Source organism: Lissotriton helveticus, chromosome 3_1 (genome assembly GCF_964261635.1).
Source record: "Lissotriton helveticus chromosome 3_1, aLisHel1.1, whole genome shotgun sequence".
Classification (NCBI taxonomy): Eukaryota; Metazoa; Chordata; class Amphibia; order Caudata; family Salamandridae; genus Lissotriton; species Lissotriton helveticus.
Genome location: NC_136061.1, coordinates 1,855,697,198 through 1,855,721,616, shown reverse-complemented (window position 1 = coordinate 1,855,721,616; position 24,419 = coordinate 1,855,697,198). Strand labels below are relative to the sequence as shown.

The 24,419-nt window shown below is 43.9% G+C and overlaps 1 protein-coding gene across 2 annotated transcripts in view; it reads right to left on the bottom strand.

The window, feature by feature from the left end:
• PIDD1 (p53-induced death domain protein 1) overlaps positions 1 to 24,419 on the bottom strand; it is a 197,708-nt gene that overhangs the window by 119,333 nt on the left and 53,956 nt on the right. For both annotated transcript variants that reach the window (XM_078682801.1, XM_078682802.1), the window contains 3 exons: positions 15,270 to 15,683; positions 13,041 to 13,250; positions 11,283 to 11,337 (listed from right to left, as the gene is read on the bottom strand). In XM_078682801.1, the coding sequence (XP_078538927.1) occupies positions 11,283 to 11,337; positions 13,041 to 13,250; positions 15,270 to 15,683 (679 nt within the window). The remainder of the gene's footprint in view (positions 1 to 11,282; positions 11,338 to 13,040; positions 13,251 to 15,269; positions 15,684 to 24,419) is intronic.

Genomic DNA, 24,419 nt, shown 5'->3' with positions numbered 1-24,419 from the left:
TTGGGCTGATGTTATTTTGCTGGTTTCACTGTCTCCCTTATGATGCTTCATACTCTTTGATTCGTTGTTTCTCTTCCTCGTGTTGTATCTTTCACCTTCATCATTGGTGGGCTCCACATAAAGTGTTTGAAGATAGGTTTCCCAGACTGCGGATGCAATGTTTGTTGCTATTAGTAGTTGTCTCAAAGCATTTATGCATCCAGAGCCAAATTTTTTTTTATCCTTTGATTTTAAAATTTCATGTGCATTTTCCCAGAGCTAATCTTCCATCTTTCTCTTATGGGATTGTCTAGCTTTCCTGTATTACTGGCGGGTTTCTGTGACCTTCACATGTAATTTTGTGTTTTAATTTTTTTCGTTAGTGAACCTACACATTTTACTATTTAATTTGTGTTTTAAGTTCACTATTAATTGTTTATATTCAGTAAGAAGTTGGGATTTAGCTGATGGTTTGTTTATTCCTGGTTTTAACACGATGATTAGATTTTTCCTTAGTTCTTTAAGTATCGGTTCCCGTGAGTATATTGTCTTTGGATAGCTTCGCTCTTGATTAAATTTATCTAGAAACAACTACACTTTTTCATCAAGATTCCCTTGGTGTTCCATAGTCCACCTTGCTTTTTTACTGGCTCAAATTTGTCTTCATTGCCAATTGGGTTGATTTTTGGACGAGGGCACTGCACGGCAGAAATTTCACAAGTGAGCATTACGTGATCTCTAAACATGGATGATGTTACTTCAAATTTTTGGATAGTGTCGAAGTGAGTGATCGACACCTAGATGTAATCCACTGTGGCCATTATAAGCATGAAGTGTGAGTGTAGGCTGCAGGTTAATCAGTTTGTGATCTTCCACTTAAAATATGTAGTCCCAATTGATTCAGATGAGCGGTTACCTTTACTCCATGGTTATCTTTCTTTTGATACCGACTTCTTATGTTAGGGATGGCCCAATTCTGATTGCCCAGGGTTACGAAGGAGGTGTTTAAATCTAACTCCATAAGGTTTGTGTTGAAATCTCCCATTATTATCCACAAGTCCCCTGGGAACGGAGATGAAAGATCCCTCATAGCTGGTAGCAAACTACTTAGCATTTTTTCCCGTTTTAACCGGACCAGATGAAATAAATGCAACCTAAGATCACTGTTTGTGACTCCAGGCCGCTCTTGCCTGGTTTTTGGATCAATGCTTTAAGAAGTATCTAATCTCCATGACCTTTGCACAAAAGTGAGACTTGTGCAGCCAAGTTTTCTGGTCCCTGTACTTGGGAGGCTATTGCATTTGATTCGTAAGTGGTGTAATCCAGCCATGGCATTGATTGCAAAGCCCAGGTTTCTTGTAGCGCAATAAAGTCGAAGCTCCTCATTTGGAGTACTGAGGACCTTTCGCATTCATTGTTGTTTAACCCTTGTAGTTTCCAAGAGCAGATTTTTAAATTAGGAATGGAATTCTTTTCTATGATATTGTACAGTGGCTTGCTAGGAACATGGGCAGAGGACCCATGCAAGCCACGTCCAATCTCGAGAGTTCTTCCGTTTGATGATGCATTGACGCGTGCCCCCTTCTTTGCTCATTGTGACTTGCAGTATTCGTTCTCTCAATGGTGTAATTCTCTGCCCTTCTCTGGAGCCATGTAAGGCAGAACTTGCTATGGGCTTGTTGTGTTGTTATAGTTCTCCTCTTAGTGTTCTTCCTTGTATTCTTTGTCAGTTCTTTCTTTTAGGATTGCTGGGTATTTTGCTGATTCTGCTTCTCTCGTTTGAATTCCCCAGCTTCCCACATGGTTTTTATTTCTCCTCAGGGCACTTGCCATTTTCAGACTAAAGAAAGTTATTTTGTTGCCTCGTTTTTGTCACCGACCTCTTGGGCATAGAAAGCTACACTAGCGATGTCAGTGGTGTTCATTTTCTCTAGTCCTGGAAAATATGAGCAAGGTTTTAAAATATTTATTTGTGAAATATACTCAGGATATAATATCACCTTTAGCTCTTCAGGATTCGATTGTGTCTTCTCATTTTGGCTTGTTGACTTGGCTGTCTTTCTAAGGTGCCATTTTTATCATCCTTATGACCTGGGGGTAGACTTCTCCGAATGAGCGGTTCTTCTCCTAATTGGTTTGTCAGAACTTAAGGCAATGATTCATCTCCCACTGCTTTATTTTAGGGTTGCTGTACTTTGTACCGACTTACCCAGGAGGCATTTAATAACATATCATTTTGATTTATCCAGATCAGGTCACCTTTTTTTACTTGGGTTGCTACCTCTTGAGGGACTGTTTTCGATTTATTACCTTTCCCTTTTGCATCAAGTAACTGTGATGTATCTTGGTGAGAGCTACTTTCTTTTAGGTTAGCCACTTCTGCCCATATTCGGAGTGAGGAGGGGCTTGTGACCACCGTTTCCATTTTTCTGAGGGATTTTGTGACTTAGCAACATTTTCTTCAGTATCCTGGTAGCAATTACGATGCATATATTTTGGATTTTCTTTTTCCCACCCCTTTTCTTCACTTGATACTTTTCTTCGTTCTTCTTCTACATTATTTAGCCGCAGGCTTAGCTCGTTTGTACTCTGTTTTCTGCCTTGTGACCTCCTGTTATGCATTTATGCTGTTGTTGGACCCCTGTTGATCCTTTATTACTTCCTTTGGATTGTTCTATCACAATTCCTCTGCAACTTGGGCTTGTGGGAAGCTCCATTTGCTCTTTACATTCCTTATTTTCATTTTAGAGCCAATGTTGTAAGGGTCCTTTTCTTTCCCTTTCTTGCCCCTGTTCAATGATTTAAATGTTTTCTTGTTCTTCCTGGATAGAGGTGACCTTTCGTATGAGATCTTTTGAGGTTATTACTTCTGTACACAACATTTGGTTAGTGGCTGTTTGTTCTTGTTTTGGGTTTAAGTCTTGTTCATTGCTTATTTTCTTTCGTATAGTGTCACTTTCTTGCCCATACCCATGCTGCATTGGCCAGTCGGGTTCCTCCTATTTGCCTCTCATCTTTTGTTCCGGTAGCTCTGAAGCCTTGGGCGATTGTCTGGATTTTAACCCCAATTCCTTCTACCTTGTCTCCACCATCTCTTGGATTCAGGTTTGAGATCTCTTAACTTTGATATGTTTTGGTATGAGTTTTGTTGTTGCTGAGAGGATGAATTGGTTCTATATGGACATCTATTTGCCTTCCTCTTCAGGTCTTCAATTAAGGAGCTCATTATGGCAAAAGTGTTTCCAACTTATTTAATATTGGGCTACAGTGTCATACCACATGCTTTTGAGTCTGCTGTGCTATGGCCTGGGTTCATCAAGGAGTTCAGTCGATCCAATTTACTGCCTGCTCCAGAAATTAGACTAACCACCATCTGGAGTATATTTATTTGGACATACAGCTTGTCGTCATACAAGGCCGCATTTGCCATAGTGCTCAGAGCTTTGTTAGTGGTTTTTGAAGATTCTTGATCTTATGAGCAGATAAGACAAGGTTCTTTTCCCCCGTTGTTGTTTCTGTTGTGGGGGGCTCATTATCCTGGGTGAGAAAACATGAGTTTGAAAGAGTTGAGCAACAGCTTGCTAGTGAACATTGTTCTCCTTGTTGTTTATCTTGGTCCTTTGGTTGGCACCTAGTCATTTTGCTTTTATCTCCTATATAATGTATTGGTGGTCCTCAGCAGGAATCCTCAAATGAGGTACTGACTATGCTGGACATTGTTTGGGTCTGGCTTATTGCCTTCTCTATGTTTTTTAGGGTGTTGGTTTGAAGTTGCTTGGCAGAGTATGGCTGAATGTTGCCTCTTCCCAGTCCAATGTTCCTGGCTGAGCATTCCTGATTGGCCATTTTTTTGTCCTATTTCCTTAGTGCAACTCGACGGGCTTGTTAAACGGCTCTTCCTGCTCCTTGAGCTGATTGGAGAAACCCATATTGGTGATCGGTGACTTATATGGGTTTCCTAGGTTCCTAAAGATTCTAGGGTCCTAAAGATTCTAGGGATTCTAAGTGAATCTGATCCAGTTGACTGTCCCCTTTATTTTCCTTATTACTGGAGACCCTAGGACCGTCCTTGGATGGGTCCCCTTTGAGGATTCCTCTGGACTTTTCTCTCCCATATTCCTTACTGATGTACCTTGGTCCATCACTACTGCTAATGACCCCTTCCTTGTAATAATTATTTCTGGGGAGAGAGGTATTGGTAGGGGGATTCTTGTTTGTGCATCTCTGTTTTGTATATGACTGTTGGATTCTTTGTCTCCAAGAGCATAATCTACAGTAATCTTTAGGAAGAGTTGAGTCTGGAATTGCGAGACCCCATCCCCTTTAAATGAGAATACAAGTAAAACCAAACTAGTTTTGGTCTACTTACGTGTTGTCAGATGGCACGTCTTTCTCAGCCCTGGCTGTAGATGCCTGGATGCAATTTTTACTTTAGGGCACAAAGTTGACCTCAATTTGGCTGCTGTGTGCCAAGAGCAAGGACTGGGAAGATGGTGTACCCTGGCGGAAAAACAATGGAGCAAGGGATGATGAGAGTGGAGTATTCTGAGAATCAGTTTCTTTTCCCAGAATTCCTGCTGTCGCAGTAGCCCATCATTCATGGCTTTCAATGCACATCCACAGTGCTGGGCACCATTTAAACGGCGAGTTGTACCAGTACGAATTTTTTTCCCAAGAAAAATAAGCATACCTTTTTATGATTACCAGCAAGGAGATGCCTGACCAGCAACCAAAGTTGTGACCTGATGGGAGGGACTGGAAGCCTGACCTGGGGTACTAATTCTGTTAAGAAGAGGAAACCGGCTCAGCCCACCCCAGAGAACAAGATCATGGAAAGGGCAGCACAAGCCCAAAAGTTGCTCCACTGGGGCTGAAAACTAATCTATAAGGTGAGGAGTGGGAATGGGAGGCGAGTGGGAAGGAGTGCATTTAAACGACCAGAAGCACCATTAGGCCCTCAGGGGGTCAGCTAGAGAAGACAGTGCGGCGAGAGGCAGAGAGGGGCACCAAGCAAGTGTGGCACCCTATTTCTGTATGTTAGCAAATAGATTTGTTACACTCCATAATTCATGCTCCCTTCACCACCCTCAAAAGGATCAAATACCGAGACAGACCGCTTTGCCAGGAGGCAAATATAACCCACAGGCTATACGCAAAGAGCAGCTAGCACATTGACCCGCTGTGCTATATCAGGAGCTAAACACACTTTTCTGCAGGGGTTTATATCATGAGCCACCTTTTTTTTGGATATCAGAAATTATTGTGCACATCTATTAAACGTGGCAACAAAACATAATATTTGTCCATAATTTAAAATGTGGATTGTCAGAAGATCCCATGACAAACGATGGTTGGAGGGAAAAGGACAGGCTGAAGACCGAGGAACGTTGTGGCACAGGAGGCATGGAAAGGTTAGAGACAAAGGCAGGGTGAAAAATCGAATGGGGAGAAAGGGGGGCATGGGATGGGTTGAGACAAGGAAGGTATGGGAAGATTGGAGGGACAGGTGAGGAAGCCAGGGATGGGCATGAGGACAGGATTGGTGTGGAGGGACTAGCAACCAATGGAGAAGCTAGGGTGAAGGAAAGGGTGGACAGACATTGTAGGAAAGTCAAGGAAGGACACGAAGTAAGTTGAGATCAGAGACGGAGTTTATTAGGTGCTCACGTCTTAAGGTTCAGGCTAGTAATGCCAGTTCAACAGATGTGGTACAATGATAACATTCTCGATGTTTCAAAAGATAACAAGTTGGTACAACAACACGAGCATGTCACGAGCAGTCAGACATGCCTGAACGCTCGTGACAGCTCGAGTCAACAAGAATACATTCCCAACACACCTTCCCCCCTTAAAAAAAAAAAAAACACATAAAAAAAAACAAGATCAATTCATCACTAAATCATTAAACCTAACAGGTAAGCGATGTGAGCGTAAAGCTCTGGTGTTGTTAAAATCACACACAGCTTGAGGACATTCGCCATTATCACTCATTCTTCCAACATCATAGAAAACATTGCTGTCCGAATCTTCCACCGATTGGAAAGGACCATTAAACATGGAAACCCTGTTCAAGTTCCAAACAGAACCACCATCAAGCCTGACTGCATTTCTAAAAACTTCAACAACCTTCTTGGGATTTGACCAAACAGGAAAACCCTTACTCACACCCTCTTTCTTTTTAATGCGAACGAGATCGCCCACTTTGATAGAACGACTAGACGTAGGACCCATTCTTTTGACCATATCGCGTTTCATCCTTTCCTTATATGACTGAACCCTGTGTAGAACAGTTTCAAAATCAACTTTATAACAATTTTCAAAACCAGCTAAATTTTTCTTTAGCCACCAAGGGACTAACTTGGTGCTGGGCTTCCGCCCTCTCAGAAATTCCCGCTCGTCGCCAGTGTAGGAAAGTCAAGGAAGGACACGAAGTAAGTTGAGATCAGAGACGGAGTTTATTAGGTGCTCACGTCTTAAGGTTCAGGCTAGTAATGCCAGTTCAACAGATGTGGTACAATGATAACATTCTCGATGTTTCAAAAGATAACAAGTTGGTACAACAACACGAGCATGTCACGAGCAGTCAGACATGCCTGAACGCTCGTGACAGCTCGAGTCAACAAGAATACATTCCCAACAGACATGTTAAAAATATGGACTAAAAAAGAAGCCATAGTAAGAGCAGAAGGAAGACAGGAGGGGTGTGAGTCATGGCCTGGGCTGTGTAAAGAACCCGGGATTCGAGGAGAAACCGGGGATAGGAGATACACTGGTGTTGGGGCCAAAACAAAGGCATACTTTCGGATACAAGATCAAGGAATCAGTGGATAGCAGTGGCATAGCAAGATAGTATGGGGGGGGGGGTGCGGTCCGCCCCAGGCAGCATGAGTTTTGGGTACGGCACACCCCGGCTCTTATCTGCGGCCATCGTAGGTGGCAAACGCAGGGATCATCGCTACGCCACTGGTGGGTAGATAAGCCAAAGATGGAAAGTGAGGGCAAAGGAAGAGGTGGAGAGGCAAAGACAGGGATGAATGGTTGGCAAAGCGAATGGATGAATGGGCATGCAAGAACAAGGGATTGTGGAGAGGTGAGCATTGGGTGAAGAGAGATAAAGGATAGACCAAGAAAAAATGCCAAGGGTGGATAGCGAGTGGACCTGTGGTAGGGCGAGATAAACAGTCTAGAGATGGCTTGAGAGACACAGCCAACACATGGAAAGAGGAAGACCGTGTTATGGGGCAGAGAATTACAAGACAAAACAATAAAATCAACAGAATCACATCGTGTGAAACAGACGTGTTGCATTTTTGTAAATCACATATCTGTTTTCTATAAATAAAAGGGGATTGAGGGTAGAAATAGCTCATAGAATCAACAAATGGGTCCTGCTTGTTAGACACATGGTCAGAACAGTGAGCCGTTTGCTACACCAAGCTAAGCTCTAATCTGATCCCCGGATAAGCTCATAGTAGGCTGGAACCTCCTTTGTTCTCCTTTTCGCATAGCACCAAAATTCTCCTTAGAGCGATAGTGCGCTTTATAAGTTCTTTTTTTTTAATAACATATAAGCTCACCGCGTGAAAGTGAAACTGTGTGAAACGGTGTGAATGGAGGACAAACAAGCACGAAGTGGATAACATGCCAAATACATATAAAGACAGCCAGCTGAGTGAATTTGAGAGACCAGCAGCATCATGAGAGGAACAGTAACATAAGATGCACAAACATATAGGACAGAACTCTGCAGGGTAGCAGAGGGTATATGACTCTGAGCAAGTGCAGCACCCTGATGGGAAGAAAAAACAGAGATCTTCGAGGTGTTTCAGAGGGAGGTCGATGCACCCTGACAAACAGCACAACAGAGAAAGTCAGCAGCACCCCGAGAGAAAAACACTCCCAGTAACAACAGTGCACCGAGCACTCTTCCTAGGACGAAGACGGTCCTTGATAGAGAGCTGCTCCCGGAGAGGCATTTCAAAGGCAGGGGCAGTACCCTAAGAGAAGACAGCACACAGAAGGAGAAGGCAGAACAGTATCTTGACAGTTTTTAGAGAAAGGGGAGATAATTATAAACATAGCATAGGGGAGGGTGGTGGCACACAGAGAGAGTTGCTCTAGGCTGGAACCCAAAGCAGTGCCCTGAGAAGGACTTCATATGAAGTCTTCATCAGCATCTTAAAGGGACAATAGTGCATGGAGGGGACTCTCAGTGGTATGGAGCTGCACACTTAGAGAAAGCTACGCCAAGAGAGGTCAATTTCAGGAATGACTGCGTCCTGAGAGAGAAAAGTAAATTGAGAAGAAAGACAATCGCATTTTGAGGGGGTGGTAATTGATGGGAGGGCAGCTTGACAGGCTGTAGGGACATGGTGGGCCTCTAAAGATGTCAGTATCCTAAAGAGACTGCAGCATATGAGAAGGTAGAGTGAACATTACACTGGTAGGGACATAAAAAGGGCAGTGTTTAAGAAATAACACCAGAGTGAGAGGGCAGCAACACCATTACAAAGCGGTACCAGAAGTAAGAACAATACACGAGAGAGGTGTCACTCGGAAGAGATAACAAAGAAATTCTGCACTTCAAGAAGGGTTTCACATGGAGGAACACCTCTCCAAGAGACAGCGGCACAATATATAAACTAAGAAAGTAGCAGCCTGCGAAGGTTCTGCATACATTGGACACATAATAGCACCAGTGCAAGAGGGAAGCAGTACCTTAGAGAGCAGATGTAGAAAATTCTTACCAATACTTTAAAATATAGATGGATTGGGTGGGTCAACGGAAAAGCTATGTTGAAGACTACAGGTCTAATCTGTTTATTATGAAAAGTCAGACAAGGTCAGTAGGCCTACATTATTTATTGTGAAACTATATTTTAAAGCTAATAAGCCTTTAAGGGTGGTTTTGTTTTACATTGTGTTAAAGATGTAGATCGGAATTTCAGTTATACTGTTACATGGAATCTCAGATTACTGTTGTAGGTAAGTATTTTGGTGTTGGTTAGCCTCTCTGACAAACCCGGGTGGTACAAAATGTGTACTGTTACGGGAGAGGAGTTGGCCTAACGGCTACGGCGGTCGACCATGAATGTGGAGAACTGGGTTCGAGTCTCGGCAATGACGCATAACATCCTGTGATTCTGGGCAAATCACTTAATCTCCCCGTGCCTAACAAAACAATTAAAAAAACTGAATGTGTCGTAATGCAACTGGTACTATGTAAAGCCCTTTTAGGATAGGTTGAATATTGTTTTACCTTTTCTAATTGTGTGCAAATTGTTTCTTTTATGACTGGCCTATTGCATTAAGCATAAACATTCCCACAAAGCAATCCTCAGGCACACAGAGTTGAGTATGGTGAGAAGCCTGTGATAAAGGCTATGAGCATTAGTGATTCTTTGAGAAATATTATGAAAATACAATAGATGTGATCTATTTATTCCTACGGTACAACAAAAACAGTAGGTCTAACTAAGTTATTGAAAACCGCATATGTTAAAGTTATTGCAAAAAAAGTAGGCCATACTTACCTTTTGTCAAATGCTATTATCAAAGGCAAATAGGCCTGAAGGGTGCATTGTTAATTGACTTGAAGGCTGCAGGTAGGTATTTTGTTACATGGAATCTCGGCTTGCCTTGGTAAGCGAGGGTTTATGTATTGGTTTCCCCTGGGTTAGACTATCTGCACTGTGATGGTCCTTGTTAGACATTCCTAAGAGGCGTTTTGGCAACAGCAAGTTTATAGGTATTTGTAATTTTGCTGACGCTGCCCGATTGCTGCCTTGTGAGAAACTGTATGATTGGTATGGCAGATCTAAGTTGCTTTTGGTGATGAGCCAATTATAAAGGTTATAATCCTGATTGTTTCTTTAAGAAAACTTAATGTCCGATGCCATAGGTTCAAACTGTTTATAATATAAAAAATTACAACAGAAGCAGTGGGCCTGACTTATTGTGAAAATTGTATGTTAAAGGAATTAGGCATTTCATGGTGGATTCTTATTACACTGTGTTAAAGCATGAACACCAGGTTTTTATGTTATATGGAATCTCCAGATCACCTTAACAGCCAAGCATTTTGGTGTTGGTTACTTCCTTAAACAAAGCCTGAGAGGGGTTAAGATTTGCACTATGACAATCCCTGCTCGACCTTAGGAGGATCATGGTTTGTGTACTTGTGGGCCAAGTAGTTGTAACAACAGACTCTACTACCTACATACATACATGCATACATACATAAATGAATTAAGAGCCTTTGAGTAAGCCCTCAGCTGTCTGTTCAAGTACAAATCACATTCTAACTCTCCCCATGACCACATACTGCTTGGGGCAATGGGTGACAATTTCTGCCATTGGTTTACTACCATTTGAGTGATTACATTTTTCCTTATCAAATGTGCACATCCGCCTGAAAACTAGCATGCTCAAGTGTTGTATTTGCAAGTCTATCATATAGTTTTCCATGTTTTCCTTTTATAACACCCTTTTCAATTAATCTTAGTGTTTGTCAGCTCACCAGGCAGTCCTGCAGGGCCACATACCTTACTTACATTCTTTACATTTATTCTGTCTCTGCCTTCTGAGTTTGTGTCCGTTTTACTGCATGGGGGTACGTAGGTGAATGCAAGAATGACTCAATTGTGGTTAAAAGGATGCAGTCTCGCTCTTTATCAGATTGGTGATGTGCACAGTTCTGCATGCCCCTGTTTGCCATGTTAGCTCCACCTCATCTTTTGGCGTGTTAGCCCAGACAGATTGTTCGGTGTATTAGTACCTCCAACCCCTAAAGCTCATGTCTAGTTCGCCCCTGGTTGTCAGTGAGGTAAAGCTTGAGTCTTGTGACCAGGGCTCACGTCTGTGCTTACCCACTGCATTGAAGGAGGATAATGCAACAGATAACATCAAAATTCACTTCATGAAAAGTTACCCTGCATGGCCGTGTTCTAGAGGTTTCTGGTGCGGAATGTGGGGAGAATGACCTATCAAGCATTGAAATCAGTGCACACATTCGGCAGGAGGCATTGCAAAGGCAACTGTATGACCTATTGGTGTTCCTGGTGTCCTGGAAGGAGTGCTGGTGCACTTCCCCAAGACTGGCATCTTCTCCTCACCCCACGCAGAAGGGCTGCAATCAAGAATTTCACATTTTCACACATGTACCATGGACATGTGGTTAGTGAGTGCCCCCTCACCAGGCTATCTAGAACATGGTGACACCCTACAGAAACTACATCCTGAACAGCAAAACACTAAAACAAATATTTCAGTTATCAGTTTTTGCAAATTCCCGTCAGTCCTACCTGCCTTCATCCGAAGAAAGGAAGTACACCTGCAACTCGCTGCTGCTGGAATCACCTGCAATAGAGGAGGAGTGTGTGAGGATGGCAGAGGTGTGCAGAAGAGTTGTAGGTGAGTGAGAAAAAAGCAGAAGGCAAGGAGAGGATCACTCAGAAGTAAAACAGGCAGTGGAGAAAACACCAGTACTCTAAGTACTTTAGTCCACGCTGATGCATGTCTGATTGTCGAAGCACAATGTGAACAATAAGATCTGTCCTACTGTTTGTTCTTTGCCAGCGTTCCTTTCAACTAAGCTAGCAATTGCTAAGTCGGTGACACACCATTAGCAAAATATATCATATTGGTTGTTGAGATAACAAGCACTGGCATGGCAAGAGGTCTAGGCTTTAAAGGAGTGTTGTATGGTAATGTGAGGCATTACTTGCGAATAGCACAGGAATTGATATGTATTTATGTGGAAGCAAAGAACCGTAAAATAATGTTGGTGTAGGTTGATAGGTCAGGTGACAACTGCTCTGTCAAGCCAGACTTAAAAATCCATGTAGGATAATGACTGTCATCACCCCACCTGTGCTGCTGCCAGAGAAGAATAACATATTTCATCTAGCTATCGAAGGGACTTTAATAGCAATGCAATGGTTATCTGTGTGACCCTGAAAATGTAAGCTCAGGCAACTGGATAAACAAACAAAATGATCACAGCTGTGTGGAGGGCAAACAGTTTTCAGGTTTTGCCTGAGAAAGAGCACATGCGCTGTCGGCTAAATCTATTGTTAACAACAACAAAAAACACGCTTAAAATGGGCTTAGAGAGCACCTATTACTTACCATTGGTTGGCTCCCACATCACTCATTTCCTTGCTTCTGATTGGTCAGCGCCTCCTGCTTGCTCCAGGCCCACGTTGTTGTGCAACATGTCTACAAAACGTATTGACAAAGCCACCAGATCACATAGGCAAAACCTATTGGCTTTGCCAATGCTTGTTTGTGGGAGCACACAACTTCTGCCTAATTAAAACATACACTCCGGGCTTCCAACATGTGAAAGGAACCAAAGCCCCTTTCCTGGTGATTGTCACATAATTGTCTGGCGATAGCTGAGCTGCCAAACCCGACCATGAAAAGGAATTCCAGAGCCACTGTTCTAGACCCTTAGGATAGCCTATTCCGGTATCACCAAGACAACAAACTCTACGTGGCTAGGTAGGTTGCCCGAAGACTGCATTAAATCAGGAATCCGATGAAAAAGATCCATAGATGATATGCAGCTTTCGACTTACTGCATCCCAGGTAATAGTGTCATGCAGACAGAGCATTACAACATATAACCATAACACCTCCCTCTGCCTGGCCCCATCTTGTTTTCTTTCTTTAAGAAATGAAGGCCACACCTATTGAAAATGTGTGTGTGAAGTGCTAGATCCTAAGTGTCTAGGTGACTGAAGCGCACTGCAACTCTTCACTTATAGCGCAAGTTGTTTACTTTAACTATGTGCATGTATAATGGTTTGCATACTGTAGTGAGCTCAGCGGGAACATTACTACTGTAGGCTGCCTTGTACGGGTCGGTTCGGTTTTGCATAAGGCTCTGCTGGTCCCAACAATACAATACACAGAGGTGTAAACTGTACACAGCCAGAAGCCACGGTCTGGGTGGAAAGCTCTCGGTTTCCTTCAGGTCAGTGCATACATAGAATGAATAATAGGGAGAGCAGGGTGTTATGGGTAAAGCAGAATGCGGCGCGTGGAAAGGGACGTACTCAGCTGCTCGGGTTCCGCCGGCGCGCGCTGGCCCAGGGGGTTGCCTCGCAGGTGCACGCAGCGGCAGCGCTGGATTTCCGCGGGAACGGAGCGCAGGCGGTTGTTCTGCAGGTCAAGCCTGGACAGGCAGGGGAGGCTGGCGAGGGCCGCTGGCACCGACGTCAGCTGGTTGCTGTGAAGATGCAGCTCCCGCAACGACTGCAAATTGGCTGCACGTCAAGACAGGCCGGAGCGTCACCCCAGAGAGACACAAAAAGGAAAACATGAGCACATAGAACAGTCAAACAAATGCATTTCTCTTCCATTAAATACCATAGTTTTTGTGACAAAACATCCTCGTAAGTGCACAGACAGCTGGGATAAATATGAACGTCCCGCTTTAATACAGTGATATATTCTATGGTTATTCTGTTCAAAAGTGATCCCAGTTTTGCCAGATATAAATAAGGCCGAGTGAGATGTAGTGATTCATTAAGGACCTCATTATTTAGTGAACTGAGGAAACCAGGACTACAATTGAGGCCTGCTATTTCCAATTGAACACGTTGAGCCTGAACAAAATGGCAGGGTTTGCGAGTGTAAAACCCACATTCACTATGTACAAGGCACAAATGGATTTGCAGCTTACTATGTCAATGTTACGACTCCAAGGAAAAGGAGGGGTGAAAGTGGAGTCAACTTGCGCCTTGCAACTCACAAGGATATGTACCAATAGTTTGTAACTGCTTTTACGGTCGCAAACTATAGCGGGGACCCCGACATTCGGAAAGGAGTGGAACCTATTGGCAAAATGGAAGCTGCCCATAAGGGACAGCTTCCACCGTGTGAATGCGTGTGAGTGCACTGGAGGAGCACACAGCAGTCCAGCACCTATACATGCTCCCATGTCCCTATGTGTCATGCCAGTTACTTATTTTTATTTCAAATGCTGCCACTTTTCCATTAAGGGACTGCGGCTGCAGTCGTATATATGAACGTGAATGAGTGCATGGACGAGCACCTCGCAGCCCTCTGTCCCTATTATTGCAGCCACTTGCAAAGGATTTACAGAGGGAATGCAACATCATTACTTTACACGAGGCAGAATTTCTGTCAATCCTTCTGAATGGCCATTTTGCTTTGTAACACATTAGTACATCTGGGAAAGTCCGAAAAGAGGATGAGATGGCAATGCAGCCATGTGCAAACAGTATGGCTGCCTCGGAACCTGATCTTTGACACATTGGAACTAGAGCTTCTAGACCAACACTCTCCAATATTGATCCAGGAATGCTTCATCCTTGCCATATTTTCAGTCAGAATAACCACATATGATACATTTACAAAGACTACATCTAAATAGAACTCAATACACAATCAGCGGTCATTCTGAAAATCTGGAATGGATCCAGCTCTTCTGGACCTTCAATGGACACCACTGTTGTAGACCAAATCTCAGCCACTCGCTGCATTTCCTCTACTCAGGCACTTCTTCCCAACTCAGCCACCTCTTCACCCTCGAGCAACCTGTTGGGGCCGTGTGGCACCGTGATATTTACATAAACCAACGTATATAGTACATTGAAAAATATCTGCTCCGTCAAGCACCATCTTAAGGTAGGAGTCTGGAGTTTAAATTGATTTTTGTAGCTTCACGTACCCAGTTGTTGTTTGTGATGTGCACAATTATGTTATCTCCTCTCAGTGAGAGACAAAGATAGAAAGGGAATCCTACCAGGGATGTTCTGTAGCCACAATGGGTGGCTGGTGTCATAATTTTCTTAAAATTACTGTAAACAATGAAAGAAATGTCATAAAAGTTCAAGATCTTTAAGTGACAAGCACATCACAAGATGTGATAACTTAATACGACAAGCATCCTGTGGGTCTGAACCTCTGCTCGACTATCTAGGTACACACAGGAGGCTCTTGGCAACAGGCTCACCACAGCGGATTGAGCAGCCTCGCCCACAACTGGAATATTAGAACCCCCCATCAATCCTACTGAGAAAACAAACCGCCCACTCGCCCCAATACCAAGCCTGCTCTGAAAATGGGCAAACCTGCCCACCAGATTCGTCGGAAGTAATTCCCCCCGCCAACCTCATACTGAGAGTGCAGTGGCGGGCAGGCATAGAGAACCTAAGCTAAACTCTCACAGGTGCAAGACTAGGGTCCTTGTCTAAACTCACAATAGTGAAAGCGTCTCTCGCCAGACTTACCAACCGAGTTAATACTCATCCACTTACCAAAGGAGACTGGGATTGTTTCCAGCCGGTTTCCTGACAAATCCATCTCAGTGCAGCTTTTCAAGTCTCCGAGCTCCCCTGGAATGGATTCAAGCAAGTTCTCAGAGATGTTGAGAACCTGAAGTGCCTGGAGCTCACCAATGCTTCCTGGCAAGTTCCTGATCTGGTTGGTCATGGCAGACAGGACTGTCAGCTTCTTCAGCTTGCCCAGGCTCTCAGGCAGTTCCTGCAGGCGGTTGTGGCAAACCAAGAGCACAGTCAGGTTGGTGAGTTCGGTCAGGCACTCAGGAAAGGAAGAAAAGCTGTTGAAGCTCAGGTCCAAGTGGGCAAGACGATCAAGGCTCCCAAAATCTTGTGGAAGATCCATCAACAAACCAGGCAGGCAAGCGCCAGACTCATCCCGGGCGTGTGCACCTGTAGGTGTGAGAATATGGGACATGCACTGAGAAACAGGGGTAACCCAGGCTTAGAGGAAGAATAGTTTCAAAACCGAAGTTCAGGAGTGGTATTTCCAGAGCCTAACCCAAGATATCCCTTTACTCTTCAGGTAATGTTATTGGGATTCGAATACAAATCTGATCTTCTCATGGTTAGTCAGATATGGACATTGCTGCAACCGCACATGCCTAAATTGCAGACTGGCTATGAAATGCACATTGGACAGAAAAGCTACTGCTCCTATACCGGTTATTTAGGATCCCACACAAAAATAGCAGTCAATTACTTTAAACAGCACAGGGAAAACATACAGTATACTTCTATACTCTTGTATACTTAATCAGCAAATACTGGCCTGGCATTATAGGCATTTTATAGATTTTACATGGAAAACCCAATATGGGCATACGATTACACAGACTCTAAACACTAAATCCCCACAAACTGCAGAACTCATCCTGGGGTTAGAGGCGTGGCACAGACTGAAGATGTTAACCAGCCCAGCAAATCTTGAGGATAAAGATAATAAAAACATCTGCAGAATTTAGACATCGGATTTGACCCAGTGACTACAGATACTGAACATGCTCACCTGAAGCTCAGAACAGAGATAAAACTGAGATTAACAAAAAAAATGGCACAGATTTACCATAGAATGCAAAGCTGCCGCCAAGGACGCAGACTTGGAAAGGGCTTGCTAACCTTAAGTAGGAGAGAGAAGTTTGAAGGAACTGTCAAACTCCTTTACCTTACATATTAGAAATAAATCAGGGGTTACTGAAATTGCAGGAGCAACTCGGTTTTAAACAGTGCAACTAACCATGAGAAAAGCTATGACTGTAAAAACCCACCTGCAAGAGTACCTTCACTATTACCAGAGAGCAGATTTGAGCCTAGCATTTGATGGATTTCAAACAAACCTAGGATAGCACAACTATCCTCAGGTTTGAGATTGCACAAGTTCTCTTGCTTCTGAAAACAGAGCTAATCGTCAGGATAGACACAGGACAGGCTAGCTAACCTTTGGTAGCTTGCTCTAGAATTACTTCAGCTTACAAACATTTGAGAGTGTAGCTTATCATGGGTGAGAAACTACATTTTTACTAACCTTGATAGGAGATCTAATTAGTGGGATGGACATTACATAGGCTCACTAACTTTAGAGAAAAAAAGATGGTTTGAAATGCTATACTAAGCGACTGCCACGTGTTAAGAGTTTTACATTCATTCCTCCCATCACCTTTTTGTGTGTGACTGATGTTATGCACCAAGAGTCCAAGGGTGTGCCCAGACATGGATCTCTTCTTCACGGTGCCATAGGATCCAAGCTATTCCTCATTGAGGAAGCAAGCCTATAAAGGCTAAAACCGGTCTGGGATTGCTTGTGTTCCCTTCTGAAGGGGTCTCAACGGGCTGTTCGGATGGACTTTCTCAAGATGAGCAGGATCAGTACTAGTTTGCATAAAGTGGTCCTTGTCTAGAATGGCACAGTGGACAAGAAACGATGGGCTGAAATGCTACGTCAGGAGATTGCCAGTGGTTAGACTTTTTACAAGCATCCTCCTATCACCTTTTGTGTGATTCACAATCTTCTGAGAGCAGAACTAATCCCTGGGTTTGAAATTACACAGACTCCTTAAAACTCTGAGCAAAGCTAACCCTCGAGTCAGAGATCGTGCATGCTCACCAACCTTTCCGAGCAGAACTAATGCTTGGGTTAGTGTCTGAAGAGGCACGCTCACTTTCAGATAGGAGCTAATCCTCAGGTTAGAGACTGTACATGCTCACTATCCTTAGACTGCAAAGAGTAGTCTCGGGTTAGACAGCCTGCGTGTCTCGCTTCTCTTAAGCAGTAGATGTAACACTGTGTCACACACTCTACAGGCCCATATATCTCATGCAGCAGAGGCAAGTCTGTGCATTCACATCACTAGTTCTGGCTTCAGAATCCAGTAAGCCCTTTCTTTGGATGATGATGACCCAAGCACAGCAGAGCCACAAACTACCTGAGCACATTCTGGCAAGAATTACAAGAATGCTACCAGTTTACTTGGAAGTAGGGCTCAGAGTGGGTGCAAGGGGTGGAATCCGTGACTTCACGTCACCACATGCAAGTGATATTGCTCTGCTAACAATTCAAGAGTGAAAGTGACACTCTATTGGATACCTACAATCTCCAGGTTATTGCTGCTCTGTTTTTTTTAACTTCCCACAACTTGTGGGCAACAAACCTTTAACAAGAAACACTTTTGTCTACCTGTTCTCAACACCACTAGCTGGTCTTAATCTCAAGTGTCATTGTGAGAGGTGTGATTCCATAGCAGGACATCGGAGAGAGGTTTAAGAGATCAGGGATACTGAGGTGTATTGATACACCTTGGAAAGGACGTGCTGTGACTGCAAAAATGCCTTCACACGATACAATGGTCCTACACATGATACAATGGGCCAACTCTTGAACGTCACAGCGTTCTATGTTTAGCAGTTGGCCACTGACCAACTGGACGCTGCTCTGAGCTCCAGTAAACCATACCTCTTTGTTCTATACTTCAGTATGCTGCGCCGGCAATGCAATTTGGTAATGTGGATGCGGATGTCAAAGTGGACAGGAGGGAGAAACCTTTCAGGGTTCTGGGCAAGGCATTTAGTGTTGAGTACTGGGTCAGAATCAAGGAGCTGTGTTGATGGAGAAGGGTTGTAAAGGTTCTGTGAACCTGTATGGGTGCAAGAGGTGTGTGTTAACCTCCTGTGAGAGTGGATGATCAAGAGCAAGGCATGTGGGTAGGATAGCGAATGTTGTGTATGCTTCGTAGGGTCAATGCATGCAGCAGAGGTTGCTAAGGGAAGAGTCATCTAGGGATCAGCGTGGCAACGGGAACCGCTAGACACCTAGAAAGCAGAGAGACCATGTTTGCTGTCCACTTGGTTGATCTGCTTGTTGAGCGAAACCTGTTGCTCTTGTTGAATTGACTGTGTCCTATTTAGCAAACTTCATTTTGGTAGCCCACTCCTGCAGGCACTGTAGATGATCTCTGTTCTTCAATGATTGCTTCCTGTTACTCTTACATCCAAATACTGTAAGCATGAACACACTTTTTGTTGTGGCTGCAGGCTCGCCTGTGATGTCATCAGCATTAAACAGTCCAACTCCTGAAATTCACGGTTTTATAAGGTTTGCCAATTTAACTCGGCAGATTCAGCGCTGCTCTCTGCCCCAAGAAACTGTACGTCTTCAATCGATAATTCATCGTGCTGTGCCCTCATTTCAGGAAGTAATGTGGAAAAAGAAGTTACAAGTAATATACAGGAAGGACAGGATGACATTAATTTGCCGGTCTCTGAGTGGCCTGTACCAGAATTCCTCAGATATATGTACATGCTGGGCACCTTGCAGCCTTACATGACAGCCTTGGACCACAAGGGTCTGATTCAGAGGAAGTTCGGGGCACTCTACCTTGTATATCCTTCAGGCAATACACGAAGACAAATACCCCTGGGTAGACAACTTGAAATGCCTGGTACGAGGAATGAAATAAACTCAGACAGATTAGCACCCAGTAACCACATTATTGCAACACACTTCACAGTACAGGGTTCTTCCACTTGCACATTCACAAATAAGGTGTAAATGGCTGCAGGCACAAAAGGGTCCGAACAGTATTTGTTGTGGTCAATGCGATGCAACAAATGAACACACACTACTGCTACACTTCTGATCACAGGAAGGAAGAACCACTCATTGAGGAGAACTGTTCCCAGCAGTGGGCCGGACATTAACAACACAAGAGTGACGCCCCTTGATCGACGGCCCCCAGCGCCTAGAGACCCTTACGGGTGATTGTGCGCTTTACAAATGTGGACTTTACTTTACTTTACTTTACACAGACAGACATGAGAACATATGAATTCACAATGATGCAAACTATTAGTGTTCAGCAAACTGCGGACTTATGTCCTACTTTCCACCATGAGCCTCACGCTCTCCTACCCCGAAGCCAGCACCCTACACCTCACACCCTCCAGGCTACAACAAAGGAAGGCGTGGAGGAACAGAAATGAGCGCGCCATCCCTGAAGCATAGGCACCGGAGTAAGGGGTGCGGGGGAAAGTGGGGGCACGTGCTGCAGCACCCCCAAAGTAACCAGAAGGAGAATGAGCAATAAAGGAATCCCTGTTCTCCAGATACCTACATGAAAGGTCAGCCGAGTGCAGTATATATGCATCAACTTAAATTGCTAGTTTTTCTCCTTATGAAACGTGCATTTCTGCTTCATATATTTTAAAACGCAGTAAGAACAAACGTTACAAGCAGAAAAGGTTGAGTACTGTTTTTACCTAACTTACATTTTCCTCATACAATGAAAATTAATACATCAAACAGAAATTGTTATTTCTTCGGTTCGGGGAAGCAATCATTTCCATTTCACACAATGGAGAATGTAATTCGATTGATCCTCCCGCTAACATACAATGTCGTCATGATGTAGTTAGGACCATGGAGACGAGTTGTGGCGCCAGCTGGTCGTCTGACTAATTGCATTAGGGGATTGGGTTCAGATTGTACCTAATTTCAAGGTGTGGGGTGTGCTAATTCCACATTAACACGTGGAATATTGCTTTTGACAAGGATTTGTCTACGATATAATAAGGGAGAGAGCGTAATGTCGCATAAAAAAATCTATTATTTGCTTGTTACCGGCGTCTCCTAGAATGCTAAACGTCACATGTAATGTGAACCTACTCCAGGTAACAAGTGACGTTCACAGCCTGCGCGCGGGAGGAAGGGGTCGAGGCCGCGCTGCTCGGTAGCTTCCTGGAAGGATGGAAGCCAGGGTTGTTGCTGCAAGGGATTGAACCTGTGACCTATAGGTTCGAGCAGGTGTGAATGGTGATCAATGACCCACCGAGCTGGTAAAATCACTCGGCGAATCCGGGCACCCCCGGCCAACGCACAGCTGACATCGCGTGCGCACCACTCGGTAAGCACCATGGGGAACCCACTTGTTATAGTTACAAGGCATAAACTATCCCCAAACTAAACACTTAAAATATTACTACAAGACATCTCCGCGGTTACTGATCTTTTAAAATGGTCATAAAAGCTAATTGGCAGCTTTAAACGCCCTTACACTGTAAGAGGGGATTCCTAACCCGTCATATATAATACACAAAGGCAGCACAAAATAACAGCTTGTTTTCCCTTTTTTCCAACTGAAATTTGGATTTCACCATCAAAATGACAGCCGCCAAATCAGTCTGCAGAGATGTAACACTATCATGCCTATCAGGATCAAGCGGCATGGAATTATTCAACAAACAATAAAATTATAGGGTATATTCTCCGGCAGTGTGATTTTCATCCATTTGAGCTAGCATCAACTTTTTGTGAAATCTTCAAACTATTTGATAAATGCTGATAATCCATAATTATGCAGCTAACTCTACCATCACAGAATTTCATAAATTATCGGGTCATTAGTTCACCATTGTTTTATCAATTTATTCATGACAGGAATAAAAAAAACCTCAGCATTCTGATTTCAGCTACTGCCATTCACTAGCCGCACTTAGAAGAAAACAACTTTTTCAAGCCAACAACCCCAAAACAAATGTGCAATATAAAAAATACATAATGAGGAACATGTTTTATGGTCTAATATTACCATCTTGGGGTTTTGGTGACATTCACAAACCATTCAGCCTCATGCGTGGTTTATGTATGAGAACCCCTTGAAGGCAATGCTGGCCAATATTACACAGTAGTCCGTTATGTATTTTTTATATTTTAGAATGTAAAAATGTATCCTTTTATTCTACTGCAGACCATAAACATTTTTTACTGCATGTGTAATTATAGTCACACAGGCGATTTAAAGAGATACCTTAGGCTGCCCAATGTGGTATATATATCCATGAGGCCGTGACGAAGACCCGGTAGGGTGGAACGTGTTGCCATTAAAGAAACGTATTGAAACAGTCATGCTGTGTGCAGGTTGCTTATCTTGATATCATACGAGATTCGCCTTCCTTGGATTTGTGAGCTGGATTCACATCCGCTAACCTGAACTCTCCCCGAGTGGTGGAAGTAGGCAGTTTTCTGTGAAGAAACGTGTATATATGTGTATATATATATATATATACATACACATACATACACATACACTACATATATATATATATATATATATATATATATATCAAACTCCAATTTCTGCAGCTTTCCACTGCCAAAAACACACAGACACTTCTTGATGGAAAACAGCCTTTATTTTTCTACAAAGGCAACCAAACTCGACGCGACGCGATGTAAATACACATACATATACACATACATTCGCAGCTAGTGAATAACAGTCCTGTTCAGTTTTGAGCGAGCCACATGGAGGCGGTTTTTCATTACATCGTTCCTGGGGCCAGTGGCACACACCAGAGGGATGTCCATTGCAAGTAACTTGCTGTATGTTGACCCAGGTTGGCACTGGGGCACCCACCTGTATTTAAGGCAGGCCCTAGGGAGATGGTGTCCCCGTGCTGCACCCCCTTCCCCTTTATAATGTCATTGGACCCTTGGGCCTTGAGAGGGACCAGGGAAGAGGGATGCGCAGCCTCCCAACCTTTTTAATTGGTTTTGGCACTGGCGGATGGGGTTGCAGGGCCTAATAAGGCTTTGGGAGTGGGCCTGCAGCCCCTTTCTCTTTTTAATGAATTCCAGCCCCAGGGGATGCAGTCTCCAGGGCCTATAAAGACTTAGAGAGGCAGACCTGTGGCCCCTTTCCCCTTTGTTGTTCAATTCGGCCAAATGCTTAATTTGTAAAAAAGGATAATAATAATAATAAGTGCCGGGGCTCTCGTCAAGAGGCCAATGTAGCTTGCACCCCACATTGCCCCTGCCATGTTCCCAATGATAGTAAAATCACACCTACTATCACACTCCTGCAAGTGCGACAATACTGACTATTTCAGGCCCCCAAAGCTTTAAAAATGACTTTGGCAGCAGGTAATAGTCATTTTTAATGTATATTGATTTAATAATTAACTGTTGTTGTGGTCATCTCTAAATAAGCCAGACAGCACGACCTTGTGGCAGACTGTCACAAGTGCTGTTGTTGACTATTAAGCGTCGGTGCTGAGCACCAGAAACCACTGGCTCAAATTAAGCACTGATTCTACCCCAGGGGATTGGGCTCCGAGGCCTAATAGGGCTCCGGGATGGGGACCTTATGGCTCCCTCCCCTTCTTAATTGAATTTGGCCCCTGTGGACAGCGTTGCCAGGGCCAAATAAGGCTCAGAGAGGGGGGCTGCACGTCCCCCCCATTAATATGTGTTTTGTCCCCGGGGTATGGGGACCCTCGGGCTCAGAGGCAAACCTTATGCAGCGCACGTCAAAGGCTGTCCAACGGTGGGGTTGGCAGCCTGCGAGTGGGCTGGCCACTGCGCAGCGTGGGGTTAGTTGCCAGAGGGAGGGAGGGAGGGGAAGAGGGACTTGGCCACAGGCCATATAAATGTTTTGTCCCTGGGGTATGGGATCCCCTGGGTATGGGATCCCCAGGACCAAAAGGCCAACCATTTGTCACGCACGTCAAAGGTGGTGCGCAGCGTAGGGTTGGCAGCCTACGGGTGGGCTGCCCACAGGATATAGCCTGAACAAAACACCACTGGCAACTGCCTTCGGTGGTGCATAGCGTGGGGTTGGCTGCCTCTGGTTGGACTGACCACAGGCCTGGCCAATTTCCCCATATATTACATCACTCATGACATCTTCTATGAAATCAATGATAATGTCACTGCGATATTTGCAATTAAATTATTGATGAGAAAACTGTGCATGGCGGGCGTGAGTTATAGCTCCCTTAGGGCATGAGTTATAGGTTACTTGAGAAAACTTAAAATATAATTGGTGATTTTTTTTTCTTTTAGTTTAAAATGTTATGTTGTGACTGAAAATTTTGCCTAACTATAGCGTTAATTTAACCTTTGTTTTTTTCGATGACTATAATATATATATATATGTAGCCCGAAACATGTTTGATTTTTACCTCGCTGTGGGTGTGAGCCTGTTTCTCCTGCAACTTGCCAAATAAAAAGGTGCAACACGCACGTGTGTGGGGACTCAATTGTGGTGCAGCTTGTTTTTATATATATATATATATATATATATATATATATATATATATATATATATATATATATATATATATATATATATATATATATATATATATATCGAAAGACAGTCCCTTCACCGAAAGGACCAAAGGACACAGCGGGGATGCCAGGTAATCATTTTATTTCACCACAGATCAGGCATGATGCATTTCGGCATATTTTCCGCCTTCCTCAGATGTCTTTTGCTTCGCCGGAATTCACTCTGTCCCTCTTTGAAGAAATCACGTGGGTCTCCAAGTAGTTGGAGTGTAGCAAGCTTCGCCTTTTATTGCTTGCAGCTGTGGTCCTTTGTTGCCTGGACTCAACATCCCAGCATGCATTGTACGGTAATCCAAAAAGCGAGGCAATGTAGCGCTTCAATGCGCGCTGCTGTACCATATTCACCGAGGGTAGGGCAGGTATGCGCCCAGAGATTCCCAGCCATCCAGGTGTCGACGATCATCTCGGGTCCCCAACGCCTCAACCACAAGTGCAATTGCAGTCAGGGCTGTGACGGTGTGCTGCAGTGAGCCAACGTCCCTGTCAATGACAGACTGCATGTGGCA